We start from the raw sequence: 14,801 nt of genomic DNA on the forward strand, positions 1-14,801 counted from the left end.
CTGAGAGTGAAAGTAAAAACAGCTGCAGCTGGATCCAAACTCCCAACCTTCTGGTTTACCGGACCACAAGAGCTTGCTGTTGGCCGGACAGAGGACTGCAGTGAAAAGAAAAAAAAAAGGCCAATCCTTGATTATCTGACCTGTAATAGAATCTTCTCCTATGATAGAGAAACTATTAAAGGCCCTTGTAGATGGGACAAAGGGACTCTTCTCCAAATTCATTTCCCATCGATGGAAAAGAAGATTGGACAAGATCTTGTGAAAGAGAGAGTGCTTGAAGGAGGATGACACCTGAAGAAGAGCATCCTTAAAATTACTTCAAGACCTAAAAGCCTTTCTAGGATGACAAGACTCAGAAACTTGAGAAGAATCCGAATAATGGGAACAATAAATACACATCCTTCAGGTCTATGTTCGTTCTGAACAGGTCCTTTTGAACCAAAGGATAACAGATACTACTTTGGAGGACAAAACCTGAGAAAATTGAGGTAAATACCCAGATCCCGTTCCCAGACTGGGACTGGAATTATCACTCCTAGAGAGGAAGGTCCTGAACTCAGCTCAAGGAAAACCTCTCATCATACTTGGATTGCAGATACTCCAGAATGAGAAATCTGCACCTGGGAGGAAATCTTAGATAGGACTCCAATAAACAAGACTGACCTTGCTGAAATAGGAAAGGAAAACCTTCCTTTAGTCTTACTCTCTTGATGTTTTGAAGAAAACCCTTTTTTCACCCGTAACGCCAGGAGACAATTCTGTCCAAACAAGGTCTCATCCCTGAAAGGAAATGCCAGAAGCGTGGAATTGGAGGGAACATGAAATATTGAACCTGTACTGCTAAGCCACAGGTACGCTTCTTTTCTGAACAAGATTTCAGCCACAAAGCATGGCGGACAAGCACAGCAAGTCTAATAAGACAAGACATTGTTCTAAATGAACAATTAAACCTCCAGCTTCTCATCCAGGGATCCGAAAAGGAGAACTATAAGGATCGAAGTTCTGAGCCGTGGTAGAAAAACACCCTTCTACTTAAGGCACCGTGCATTTAATGGAGTCAGTTACAGGAAAATCCCTTGAGGGACGGGAGACAGGGAGAAAGGCATCCCTAGCTTCTCCTAATCCTGAGAAAAAAAATCTAAGGCACATCTAGAAACACTTCCTCTTAGGAAGGAACATCCAAGAATGGCAAAGATTACAAAACTTTCAAAAGGTTGACAACGACAGGGTATCAATGTCGTCCAAGTAGCCAAAACCTCCTTTAACAGTACACGAGGGTGTGCAAGCATACATCTGAAGGACACCACTTCAGCATCAGATAAAGGAATTATACTGTCCATTTCTGAGATTTCACCTTCAGAAACTACCGGCGAGGCCTCCTCACCAAACTTAGGAGAGAGAAAGACCTAAGCAGTACAATATGGAGCAGCAACCGTGATATCTGAAAATGAAAATGTCCTCTTGCCTTTTTTCCTGAAAATAAAGAAAAACAGATAAAGCCGCAGATACCACAAAGGGTACCTGAGCTGCAATTTCTTTAGGCACATAACTCCTCCAGGAGATTAAGAGGAACCGCAGAGCACTGGGTGCGACACCCTTGAGGCCTGGGACGTTTGAGGAGAAATCTGTGACATTGTCAGAACAGCATCATCCTAAGAGACATGGTTTTCAGTGGGCAACAACTTCTCACCATGAGAAAGTTACAGCTTAAGCAAGCAGCACAGAATTGTCAAGAGAAACAATTTTTACTTCCAAACATAACATAATTAAAATTATTTTAATAAACATTTCAATATTAAATATGTAAATGTGATATGTACTGGCACTTTCAGAAGGACACAGCTAGTGCTCCTAAAGTTAAAAAAAAAAAAAAACATAACCTGATTGCACTTCTCAATCATGATTCATAACTCCGAAAAATACTAGCACTCAGCTAGGAAAACACAATTATGCCAACACTGCCCTAAAGGGTTAACAGTAAAACAAGGAAGCACGGTATGCTGATCGTATAGAATATCAGCTTAACCAAATATTAATGTTTATCCTGTCTACCACTGTGAAACAGAGGAATGTAACCTGTGAAGTAAATTTTGCAGGAATGTAATATTAGTACTTGTCACCTCGCACCAAATCGGTACAGCATAGAAGAGGGTCACATGACTCGCCGACAGGAAAAATACATTGCACACAAAACGCGCGCCATTAAACGCGGAGCAGAAATAACAGACCTTCCCGCCACTAGAACGCATGACGAAAAACCTTTCCCAACAGCCATAGCGGTCAAAAAACATGCAACGAAAAAAACTTGCATAATACAGAAGGAAGGATCTCGAAATCCTTAGTGCCGTTCACAGTGAAACATTTTTTTTTATTTAACATGTCTATTAAACACACTAAAGTCAATTAATGACAAGCTCGGTAGGAGTATCTCGCAAAGATGATCCTTGCTGCCGAGACCGCAGTAGAAAACTGCATACCAGAATAAAGAGATCTGCATACGAACAGTGCTTAACAAACACCCACTTGTGAACTTAGCAGCCCAAATAAAGTATGAACAACACATCATACTAACTATAATGCCAGTGTCTTGCTAAGCTTAGCCCGTTGCACATTGACTAAAAAAAAAAAGTATATACTTAGCTCCCATCAAGTAATAACCCCTGGTCTCAAAGTCACACAAACATGCCTGCTCCTTGCCTGTCAATATCCTTCCAAAGGATACAAATGTCCCATAACATGCTGCAGCTCACCATAAAAGTGCAAATTCTCCCAAGCCTGGAAGATAAGGCACTTACCTGCAGTCTGGCCGTCTGGCAGGAGGACAGCACCCAAGGTATGGAGAGAAACCGATCCTTAAAGGGACATGTGAAAAAGGAAAGAACAAAGTAAACCTACTTTGGCTTTCTTATACCAGGGCAGCAACATGTTAAGAAAACGCAGTGAGGCCCACCTCACAAGTTCCCAACTGCTTTAAATCCACCAGTGCCCTACTGAAGAGGCTAAAGTGGAGTATGACTAGACCCAATCCTTGAAACAAGGGAGAGAGCAGAGTAAACCTACTCTGTCTTAAAATAATAAAATCTTGATGTAGTGAAATTCCTTCAGACTCCAAAACTTTACTTCCTCCATGCATCAAGGCAAAGAGAATGACTGGGGGTTGTGGGAAGGGAAGTGATACTTAAAGGGACACTGTACCCAAAAAAATTATTTCGTGATTCAGATTGAGCATGAAATTTTAAGCAACTTTCTAATTTACTCCTATTATCAAATTTTCTTTGTTCTCTTATTATTTGAAAAAGAAGGCATCTAAGCTTTTTTTTGGTTTCAGCACTCTGGACAGCACTTTATTGGTGGATGAATTTATTCACCAATCAGCAAGGACAACCCAGGTTGTTCACCAAAAATGGGCTGGCATCTAAACTTACATTCTTGCATATCAAATAAAGATACCAAGAGAATGAAAAAAAAATTGATATTAGGAGTAAATTAGAAAGTTGCTTAAAATTTCATGCTCAATCAGAATCAGGAAAGAAAATTTTGGGGTACAGTGTCCCTTTAACAGCTTTGCTGTGGTGCTCTATGCCTCCTCCTGTTGGCCAGGAGTGATATTCCCAACAGTAATTGATGATTCCGTGGACTCACCGTATCTTAGGAAAGAAAGTACAGTATATTAATATAAAAACGTTTGTTATGCAAAATTGGAGAATGGGTAATAAAAGGGATTATCTATCTTTTTAAACACTAAAAATTCTGGAGTAAGCTGTCCCTTTAAAGACTGGGTGTCTGATATTCTAAACTTTGCCGCTCAGGCAAGATATTCTAAGAAGCCTCGTCGTACGACGAGGTCCAAAATTTTTTTTTTTAGAAACAAAATGTTATCTTGAGAAATGTTTAATGTTGTTATGTACTATTCTTTATATGAGACACTGACTTCTACATTACAATACAAAGTCTAAAAAAATAAATAAAAAAAATTAAGAGTGATTTCTCGCCATGCCGTTGAGGCTTTTGATATCAGACCCTGGATCTGATAACGGAACCAAATCTTTATAATTATGTTATAGGTTTTTTTATTGATATGTAGAAGATACGTGCATTCATCAGTTTCGCTCACTGCCAAATGCGGCGGCCACTCGCGGCATTCGTCTCTTTTCAGAGACAGATTTACTCTTGTGATAGTGCAAGACACTAAGATCTGGATTTGTGTTGCACTTTCACAAGAATAAAACTGGCTCAGAAAAGAGCCAAATGCCGCGAGCAGGGCCCCCTTCATCCACGCGCGAAAGTGACCGAAACTACCAAATGCACATATCTAATATGTAGTTAAAGACAAATATGAGAACAAGTTTATATTTGAGCATATTGAGGGTATAATTTTAGAGATGCATGGTATAACATACATGCACAGATAATTACAATGTTATATCTTCTACGGCATACAGGACATAACTCTGAAACCTTAAATGGATACAAAGCAGTCTGTTTTGTGGTTATAATAAAAGACACTAAGCAGTGGGTTACAATTAAAAGAGATCATTGCAAAATGTATCATTCCTCATTTTAAAAAGGATTTTACATTTTATTTTTAAACTTATATCTGTAGTGTCTATTACTTCCTGTCACAGTCTTACAAGGGGACTGGTGTCTCTACAGTAGACATCTACCTTGAAGTTATAAATCTTCTAGAGTAACTTGAGCTGGCTTAGTGTTTAGTGAATGCAAGAGAAACAGGCAGTCAATTTTGCCTATTCTCATGAGGAGGACTGAATGAAACAAAGTGACAAGAAACCCCAAATGTTTATTTCAGGGTTTAGATAGAAGTTTGAAATTTGTATGCTTGGTTATCACATTTGCTTCATGCTCTAGGTATCCTTTTTTTGAAGGAGCAGCAATGCACTACTGGGAGCTAGCTGAACACATCTGGTAAACCAATGAGAAGAGGTATATATGTGCAGCTACCAAACAGCAGTTAGCTCCCAGTAGTGCATTGCTGCTCTTGAGCCCATCTAGGTATCTTGTCAAAAAAGAATAGCAAAAGAACAAAGCAAATTAGATGGTAGTAAATTGGAAAGTTGTTTAAAATTGCATGGTCTATCTGAATCATGAAACAAAAACATTTGGGTTTCATATCCCTTTAAGTTACCAACATGTCAGCTCTCTCATTCATTTCCCTGAAGAAATGGGCTACAGTGAGAATCTGAAGTTCTCACTATGCAAGAAAACAAGTCATTGGTTTACGCAATCTTTCTATGTTCACTTTGATTTAGCATATTTGTATTTACTAAAGGAGTAGTTTCATATGCCTTTAAAAAGTTGGTAACCTAGATGACCAAGGAAAGCAAGATAGATATAGAACAGGAGTGCTCAGTATGCAAGTTATCTGAACACAGAGATTTATTCACCTCTAATATAGTTTAAATTTAGAAGGATTTTTTTAGTTGTTTTTATGTGATATAAACTGAAGTCTGTTCCAATATTTTGTATATATTAGAGGCAGTACAGACAAAATCTAACTAATAATTCAAATCACAGGATGGATTTTTTTCCAATTAATTTCTATCATCAAATTTGCTTTGTACGCTTAGTATCATTTGTTGAAGAGTAAACTTAAGTAGTACTTTATTGTCCCCTTAATGCACACATTTTTACAAATAAAAATGTGTTTAAATTCAAATGGATTATATCTTTAATGATTCATCATAGATAGATCTCAAATATTTTTAAGTCTTCAAAGATACATATTTTTTGTATATTAGTTGTGTCATAAACTTGCCCCTTTAAGAGAATCTAGCATACTATTTTGTGATTTATGTTGTCATAAGAGTAAATATTTTTAAATTATGTGTGTTATTACAATCATGAAACTTTGAATAATATATAAAATAGGAGAAAACATTTTGACAAAGGCAATAAGCATTGCATTATGAAGAACATTGGAATGTACAATATATCAGTTCAGCTTAGCGTGCAAGTATATGTGTTATTTTTTTTTTTTTAGTTTGCATGCTCCATTAAAGTCTATGGGGAAAATAAGTTAAATCAGTTAGAATATCAGTCCAACTCTTTGCGAGTGTTGGGTTTTGCTCACGCGCAAATTTTTTTACTTTCAACTTGTAATATGAGAGCTACCTGATGTACGCATAAAGTTAACGCTTAAGTGGGAGCGCTTAATAGCATGCCACTTGTAATCTAGCCCTCAGTTTTTGTAATTGCCCCTTTAAAAATGAGGACATGAAATAAGCACCAGATATACTGACTCTGGAAATAAATAGATCTTAAAGTGAATGTAAATTTTGATGCTTAAGTGCCCGGTTTTTAAAACATCGATTAAAAACAGGGGCACTTTAATTCATCAAAATTTTCATTTCACTCCTGTTGTGAAAAAAAACTTACCTTTTAATCTTCACAGCAGCTCCAGCTTCCTCCACCCGTTTCAAAGCCTCTTCCTGGGTCTAAAATGAGGCATCCAGCTTCCTCCAATCACAGCAGTGAATCAGACACTGAATCCCCCGGGGGGGAAGCTGTGATTGGAGGATGACCTATCAATCATTTCTGACATCAGAAGTGGCTTGTGAGGCCGGAGGAAGCTGGAGCTGCTATGAAGATTAAAAGGTAAGTTTTTTGTCACAACAGTAGTGAAATGTAAATTTTGATGAATTAAAGTGCCCCTGTTTTTAATCAAAGTTTTAAAAACCGGGCACTTAAACATCAAAATTTACATTCACTTTAAGATAACATACTATTTGTTTAACTTTTACATGCACATGTTTTTAATTAAATTAACTTTTACGTTTTTATAAAGTTTAGTTGCAATACCGATAATAATTTACCATAATGTGATACAGTTTAATTAAATGTTTTATTGCTATTATTTTTGGGTGAATGTGTTTTACTAAGAGTTTAAGTATGAATATTTGCAAGTTTCTACCTAATGTATGTGACAGTATTTATGTGTATGGTTTTATTAAATTAAATTTTTTGAAGGATAAAACTACCCCTATGTAACTATCTTAACTGTTATACGGTTTTGGGCATTATGAAGAAACCTGCCTTGTGCACGCCTTGCCAGTTTTCAATGCACAAAACTTTTGTTAAATTTTCTTTTTATAGTAAGTACTTAGCTAGAAGGTGTTAGTTATGCCAACATTTTATAAATGATCTCAAATACAGCTCACCTAATTCTTTTAGACCATTAACTTTTTTTTTTTTTTTTTTAAATCTTTGTCCTAAAATTTATAGACAATTATTCAATTACAAAAGCAAAATGTTATACTCCCTCACCTTTATAGCTAAGGAGGGGAAATATTCTATAAAACCATTTGTTTTTTAAATCTAGTATAATAAATTTTCTGAATACCCTGCAAGTCCCTCCTACAAAATTGTTAAAAGAAGGAATGAATATATATATATATATATATATTTCTATCTATCTGTGTGTATGTAGAATATGCAGCACATACATTTTTATATAAACAGTCACAAATACAGACATAAGATTCACACTTACTCGAAGTCATAATCATACATGCCAGATGGACTGGGGAAAGCATTAAAAAGGAAGAAACAAAAAAAAAAAAAAAAAAAAAAAAAAAAAAAGCAATAGGAATTAATGCACTGATTAGATTAATTTGATGATTAGGATTAAACATTATGCTAATCTTGAAAAAAGAAAGAAAAAGAAAAAAGTTTAGGATTACAACAGGAGCTGAAGCTAATTAAAAATAAAAAACTAGTTTGTTATATGTTAAGAAAAATAAAAGGCTTGCATGCATTGCAAAATAAATCTGATCAGAATACTCTGACATTGGTCTAAATATTAAAATAAAAGAACCTTGTACCTAAAGTTATAACCACTGAGTACATAGCTTCAAGCCAATTGAAGTAGGCAGATACTTTCCACAAGTCTTTAGGTCTCTTCCTCCACCAGTACTAGCCCTTCCCCTACATAATGATGGTTTACCAATCACGTCAATATGGAGGGGGGATTATAAAGTACAATTCATGAATACTTATTCTCAAAACATTAAGATCAGCAGCAAAGCAGTCTACAGTTGGATATTTTTCATCCTACCCAGGCCATTCCTACCTTAGTCTAAAAAGAGCAATCTAAAAGATCTTGCTTGCAAATGCTGTGTGTAAAGAAGCAAATATTAAAATTGGAAATGTTATGTGACTACATACAAGGAAGTCTGTGTAGCTGCCTTGCATAATTGCTCAATTGAGGTTGTATTATATCTGACATACAATGCAAACATAGCTCTAATAAAACACATCTTTCACCTTGAATAGCAGTTCTTAAACATGTATGTAGTAAGGTAAGAAAAATGTGTTTTGCCAAGGAAGCCTTTAGATCTACCCATGGACCAGAATGAAGCACACAAAGGGCTTGATTTATCAAGCGTCGGCAGACAATGGCGGACATACGCATCCCTGTCCGCCGCAGCTTGCCTCTGGCCGGCAGAATTCTGTTGGTGGAATTCAGTATTGCACAAGAGCGTTATTTTGCTCTCTTGTGCAATGCCGTCCCCTGCCCATCACGCACGGGAAGAAGCGGTCAATCTCCCCTGTCGGACAAGACTGGGGAGATTGAAATTCTCTACCTAAGAGGTGAAAAAAGAGTAAGGGAAGCAGCCGCCTGATGACTGCTGCTTGATAAATACTGACTCCAGGTTCACTTGCGAGAACCTGTAGTCATAGCGAAGGGCTTGATAAATCGAGCCCAAAGGCTATCACACTTCATGACTTCCTCTGTAGTTTCCAGGAAATCTTTAAGCTGAAAATACATTAAGTCAATTTATATGTTCAAAATGATGATGAACAATATGTAGAACCAAGGGCAAAGGACCATTTGGCTGAAGAAACATTAAAATAAAAAAAAAATCTGAACTTTAATACAACAATAATAAATCTATAAAAAGACAAATTCATGAGAGACATCTGCTGTGTGAAATCTGATCACATAACAAAATACAGGTATACCCCGCTCATACAGCGGGTTAGGGACCGGAGACTCGCTGTAAAGTGAAAACCGCCTTAAAGTGAAACAAAGCGGTTTTAGCTTTCTTTTTACTTGCCAGTGTGTTTAAAAACATGTTTGAACTAACATATTAGGGGTGCAATAGTGCTACGTTTAGTTTAACACTAGCACAGTATTCAATTAGTAATAAATACTGTACCTGTAAAATAGTGACAATTACTGTAGTACAATTTGCCACACTACAACACAGACTGCATCGTAATGCTGTAAACAGAGTGAAATAAGCATAACAAAATGGTGCCAGTCACTTTTCTCGCAATCTCACAATTACAGCACTGTTTCAAAATCCTTGGAGCTTGAACTGCAGTATTAAAGCATGTAAACAGGGCACTGGTAGTAGAGGTTGAACTTCAGCTCCACAAAGCGCTGTAAAGTGAAGCATACCTGTATTCAAGAAATAAATAATGGAAACTATGAAATGCATACATTCTTTGACCATAATGGGAAATTGTTCCCCAGGGAGGTCTAAGATATCAAAGTGAAGAGTAAACACTTTCACCTAACATTTACAAAAACATTAGTGTTAAGTTTCACCAGCTATCTGCTTCTTAAGAGCAATAACCTAGTTAAAAGTGCATCCTTGATCAAGCCTTTTAGCTTGATCTATAAGAAATGGACAATAACCATTAAACTTTTTTTTCCACAAATACAATGCAAAGAGGAAGATATACAGTCCATGTTAAAGAAGCCAGAGTCAGAATACCTTTAAAAAGTCATCAGAACCTATACATTTTAAGCCACTTGAACCAAAGATCATGATGGAGACGATAAAACCCAATGTGCAAACAAATACTTCCTCTTGACAAGATAACAGAACTCATCAGCAGTTACTACCACAAGGATTGAGGAGATGGCAAACACATGGAAAACTCCAGGTAAGCATAGTTACTACAAATCTGAGAAACATCCAATGGTAAGTTGCTCCTCTGGCTTTCACTTAATAAATAGATCCTTTTGAGAGTCTGACTTCAGTCTACTCTTTCAGGATCCTGAGTTAAGGTTATATTCCTTGTGCTAGAGCCAAAAAGATACAAACTACAATGCATATTTCAATAATATAGAAAGAGCCAATAAAAAAAAGAACTAAACTGTGGAAGGAAAGAGGTGAAAACTGAAAGACTTGAGGGACGTTTCTACTTACTTCAAGAAACATGACCCCATATATACACAAACAGTACCAAATGTGTCACACAAATGAAACAAATAACATAAAATAAAACATTGTGCAATAATGCATAACTAAAATTGTTTTGCTCAAGCCTTCTAAAACATAACCATCAGGCTTAACCTATGTAAGACATAAACCCCTAAGCTATAGATTGTCTAACTGGTGACTCATGTTTTGCATCGAGGTCACAGTGTATTTTTTTTTCCTAGTGTGTTTGTGATTAGGGCAAAAGGGACAAGTATGTGAGAAAATTTCTAGGGATAGTAGAGCAAAAGTAAACCGCATCCAACTCAAAAACAGTAACAGTAGGGAGGAGAAACAGCAGGTATTCGGTCTGCCTTTCACTGAACCCACCATTACTTTGACCAACCCTCTTATTTAGCTGGCTGCTGTTGTTGCACAGCCTAACAATGTTCTCTTTTCTCTGACCTTAGGGTGCAGTTTTAAAACAAGGGCAGAAAAGCAGGTGAAATGTATATTGTTGCCAAGGGTATACATCTGATTAAAAATATGTTTAGACATGTATCTAGCATAGGAGAAATAGATGGGGCAATGAGAGGTCTGATTAATGTAAAGGGCATGCATCTGCTTAAAAGTCTGATGTTTTAGCAATATACTGACAAAGGGGTGGTTGGGGCATTTATCTAATCTGAGATCTGATTTTGTGCATAGAGCCGGCATAAAGAGGTTCATGGTGTTAGCTTTTGGTCTTAGGTCAGTACTTTATGCAGAAGTTCTTTAACACATTTACTGGAATAAAGTTCTATTATTCTTTTTCTTTTTATACCACCCAAAAAAAAAAAAGAAAAAAAGAAAAAAAAAAAAAAAAAAAAAAAAACACCTTAATGAATCAGTTAACTCCTTGTAAGTTACAAGACACTTCTGTTTGTCTTGGTTTAAAAATAAAAAAATCAGCCAAGTTTTAAAACAGTATGTTTGTTACAATTGTTTTTCAACAGTCAAACTCCACCTATCACTTGGAGCCAATATAGGCGTGAGTCTGCCTCTGCAGTGTGCATTTCCAGTTGAGCATTTTAAAAAAATCCACAAATTTCAAAGCTAAATTTTATGAAAAGTGGAAAAATAAAGTAAATTGCATAGTTGTTTTACTACGCATAACTATACATTTTATATGAAAATCTAAAAGGGGTTTCCTGACCCTTTAAATAGTTTTCTTCTGAATGTTTTTGATTTATTATAATTCTCCAATATGGCCGTACATGGAGAGCCTTTTTCATAGCACCCTAACCAAAAGTCATACTCCTCTCTAGATACAATAAGAATTATAAAAACAGAAAATGAATCCAAAATATTGCTTTGGCAAACCTGTGCCTGTTTTTATTCTTGCGTTTCTTGTGACTGCTATGATGTCCGCCTGAGTTAGCAGAGGAAGCAGCTTTCTGAGGTTTGGCACCAGACAGGGAACCATCTATATCCTCTGTGTCGTCTTGACTGGGCTCATTTTCTTGGTTCTGGAAGTCTGGAGAATTATCACTCTCTGTTCCACTACCTGGTTCCCCTACAGTGAGAGACAATGTACTTTAACAATTTCATTTATTACAGCTTTTCTATATTACTGACTACTTCTGTCTTGGATATTAAAGGGACATGATACCCAAATGTTGAAGCACTTGACAGTGATGCAGCATAGCTGTAATAAACAGAGTAGAGAATATCACCTGAACATCTATATGTAAAAAAGGGATATTTTATCTCAAAAATGTCCTCAGTAGCCACAGCACATTGTAAAGGGCAATACAGCCAATCAAGATGCTAGTCCCAGGAGTTGCAAGGGAGTGTGCATCAAACATGTGCATGCACACTCATGCTATTTCCCTCCTCAGTTTAAGGAAAATTTACTAGGAAATCTCTCAATATTAGAGTGAAATCTCATGAGATCATAGTAAAGCAAAGTGTGACATCAGGAGAAATGTAGCTGATCGGTTGGGTTCTACCCCCCAACATACAGCTACAGTAGCTGAAGGATAACTGTTCAAAGCGCACTTACTCTGGTGAGCTGAGGAAATTGAGGTAAAATATCTTCCCTTTTTACATAGAGATGTTCAGGTGATATTTTCCTATTAGCTTTTTACAATTATGCTGTATCACTTATAAGTGATATAGCATATGGGTATTATGTCCCCTTAAGAAGTGCACATGAAATTAAACGTCAAACCAGCAATGCTTCAGCAACCAAGTTTGTTTTTTCAGATCTTTATGCTAAAAGGTTTAAAGAACTTAACTAAAATGATTTATTCACAATACTGCAATACTTTTCCTGACATATTATATATATGTATTATACATGAGTAGGTCATTACATCAAGCTATTACCACCACTGCTACACTCTTCATTTATTCTTTATAAGAACAGACAAGAGAATTGTGTGTGGTTACAACAGTCTAACAAAAAAAACAAAACACACAACATTCCCAGTCTTCCTTAGTCAAATAAGTGGTGGTCATTAGTGGCGGCCATTTACACTCACAATTGTGCTGGCACAACAGGATCACAGCAAACATGCTTTGTAGGTCCACAATACTGAAGAAGAATGTGGCAGGCAGAACTACCACTAGGGGGGGAAACTCCTGTTAGCCCCTTTGATTCAACAGGGCTGCAACACACAGCATCTGAGGGGTAACCCCTAGTCTAAACAGTAAATCCAACCATTTCACAAGAACTCTTGTGGAGTGCCGCTCCTGCTCTCATGCAACAGAGAGCAGGGCATGTTAATCACCCCGAGCAAGCAACTGCTGGGGTGATTTATTTTGCCACCTTTGAGGTGTTGGAAGGGGCAAAAGAAGCGGTTTATTACAGGACCATTAAATACATTAGAGTTGCATAATCAACAAGTTCATCTAAAAAGACAATGCAATTGCACGTTCACTGAACAGCATGAAGTTAAAGGGTTGATATAGTTTTTTTTGTTTTGTTTTTAGAAAGAAGCATTGTTTTAATTTTTTTATTTTTTTTTTACATGCTCTTAATTCGTTAAAACATGCCATTTTAAGACTAGCACTGATGACTGGATGAGCCTGAAAGGGACATGAAGCCCAATTTTTTTCCTTTCATGATTCAGATAAAACATATAATTTTAAACCACTTTACTTCTACTATATAATTTGCTTAATTCTCTTGGTATCCTTTGTTGAAGAAGCAGCAATGCACTTCTGGAAGCTTACTGAATGCACTGGGTTAGCCAATAAGATGAGAAAGATATGTGCAGCCACCAATTAGCAGCTCCTGAGTCTATATAGTTATCCTTTTCAAAGTATATTAAAAGAATAAAACACAATTAGGTAATAGAAGTAAATAGGAACATTTTTTAAAAAAATATCATGCTCTGATTCATAAAAGAATGAAACATTTTTTTACTATAAATGGATTTTTTTAAAGGGACACTACTTCAGAATTTGTATTGTTTGAAAAGATAGATAATCCCTTTATTACCCATTCCACAGTTTTGCATAACCCACACGGTTATATTAATATACTTTATACCTCTGTGATTACCTTGTATCTAAGCCTCTGCAGACTGCCGGCCTTATTTCAGTTCTTTTGACAGACTTGCATTTTTGCCAATAAGTACCCTCTCATAAGTAATTCCACGGGTGTGAGCCCAATGTTATCAATATGGCACACATGAACCAACACCCTCTAGCTATGAAAAACTGTCAAATGCATTGAGATAAGAGGTGGCCTTCAAGGGCTTAGAAATTAGCATATGAGCCTCCTTAGGTTTTGCTTTCAACTTAAAGGGACACTGAACCCAAATATTGTCTTTCGTGATTCAGATAGAGCAAGCAATTTTAAGCAACTTTCTAATTTACTCCTATTATCAATTCTTCTTCGTTCTCTTGCTATCTTTATTTGAAAAAGGCATCTAAGCTTTTTTTTTTTTTTGATTCAGACAATTTTATTGGTGGATGAATGTATCTACCAATCAGCAAGAACAACCCAGGTTGTTCACCGAAAATGGGCTGACATCTAAAATTACATTTGCATTTCAAATAAAGATACCAAGAGAATGAAGAAAATTTGATAATAGGAGTAAATTAGAAAGATGCTAAAAATGTCATGCTCTATCTGAATCACGAAAGAAAAAAAATTGGGTTCAGTGTCCCTTTAATAGATAAAGCTCTAAAAAAAAATTTCAATTGTTCTTTCTAAGTATTGTACAGAGACACTGATAAGAAAGGGAAGCATTTGAGTGAGAAGATCAAGAGATCTGATCTGTCAGCAAGCCAAGCCTATTTTGATGGGCTGTGGTTTCAAATAGCAAATCCAAAAAGAAGCTAAAATAAGCATGTGACGGACTCCGGCTACCCCGACTGGGTAGATCCGCCAAAGGATCCTCCATGTACCTGCCGCTATGTAGTGGAGAAAGTGATTTTAGGCAATCCCACCCAAATAACTAGACAGACTAGCATTCAGGTGAAAACACGAAGTACATCTTTATTGGGAAAACAGTTTTTTATACACAATCTCATCAAGATAAGCCTTATAAGTCCCCCAAATCTCCCGCCATTCCTGCCCCTCCAGATAGGCTGGTGTCGTCCATAGAGTCCATTGTCCCATAGGGTCCAGCGGTATAG

General features: G+C 36.6%; 1 protein-coding gene across 1 annotated transcript in view; it reads right to left on the minus strand.

Annotated features, from left to right (window-relative positions):
• Positions 1-14,801, minus strand: part of MEAF6 (MYST/Esa1 associated factor 6) — a 30,976-nt gene that overhangs the window by 7,857 nt on the left and 8,318 nt on the right. Inside the window, exon 5 of the mRNA XM_053707134.1 lies at positions 11,532-11,724. Within this exon, the coding sequence (XP_053563109.1) occupies positions 11,532-11,724 (193 nt within the window). The remainder of the gene's footprint in view (positions 1-11,531; positions 11,725-14,801) is intronic.

The sequence above is a fragment of the Bombina bombina genome, chromosome 3 (assembly GCF_027579735.1).
Source record: "Bombina bombina isolate aBomBom1 chromosome 3, aBomBom1.pri, whole genome shotgun sequence".
Lineage (NCBI taxonomy): Eukaryota > Metazoa > Chordata > Amphibia > Anura > Bombinatoridae > Bombina > Bombina bombina.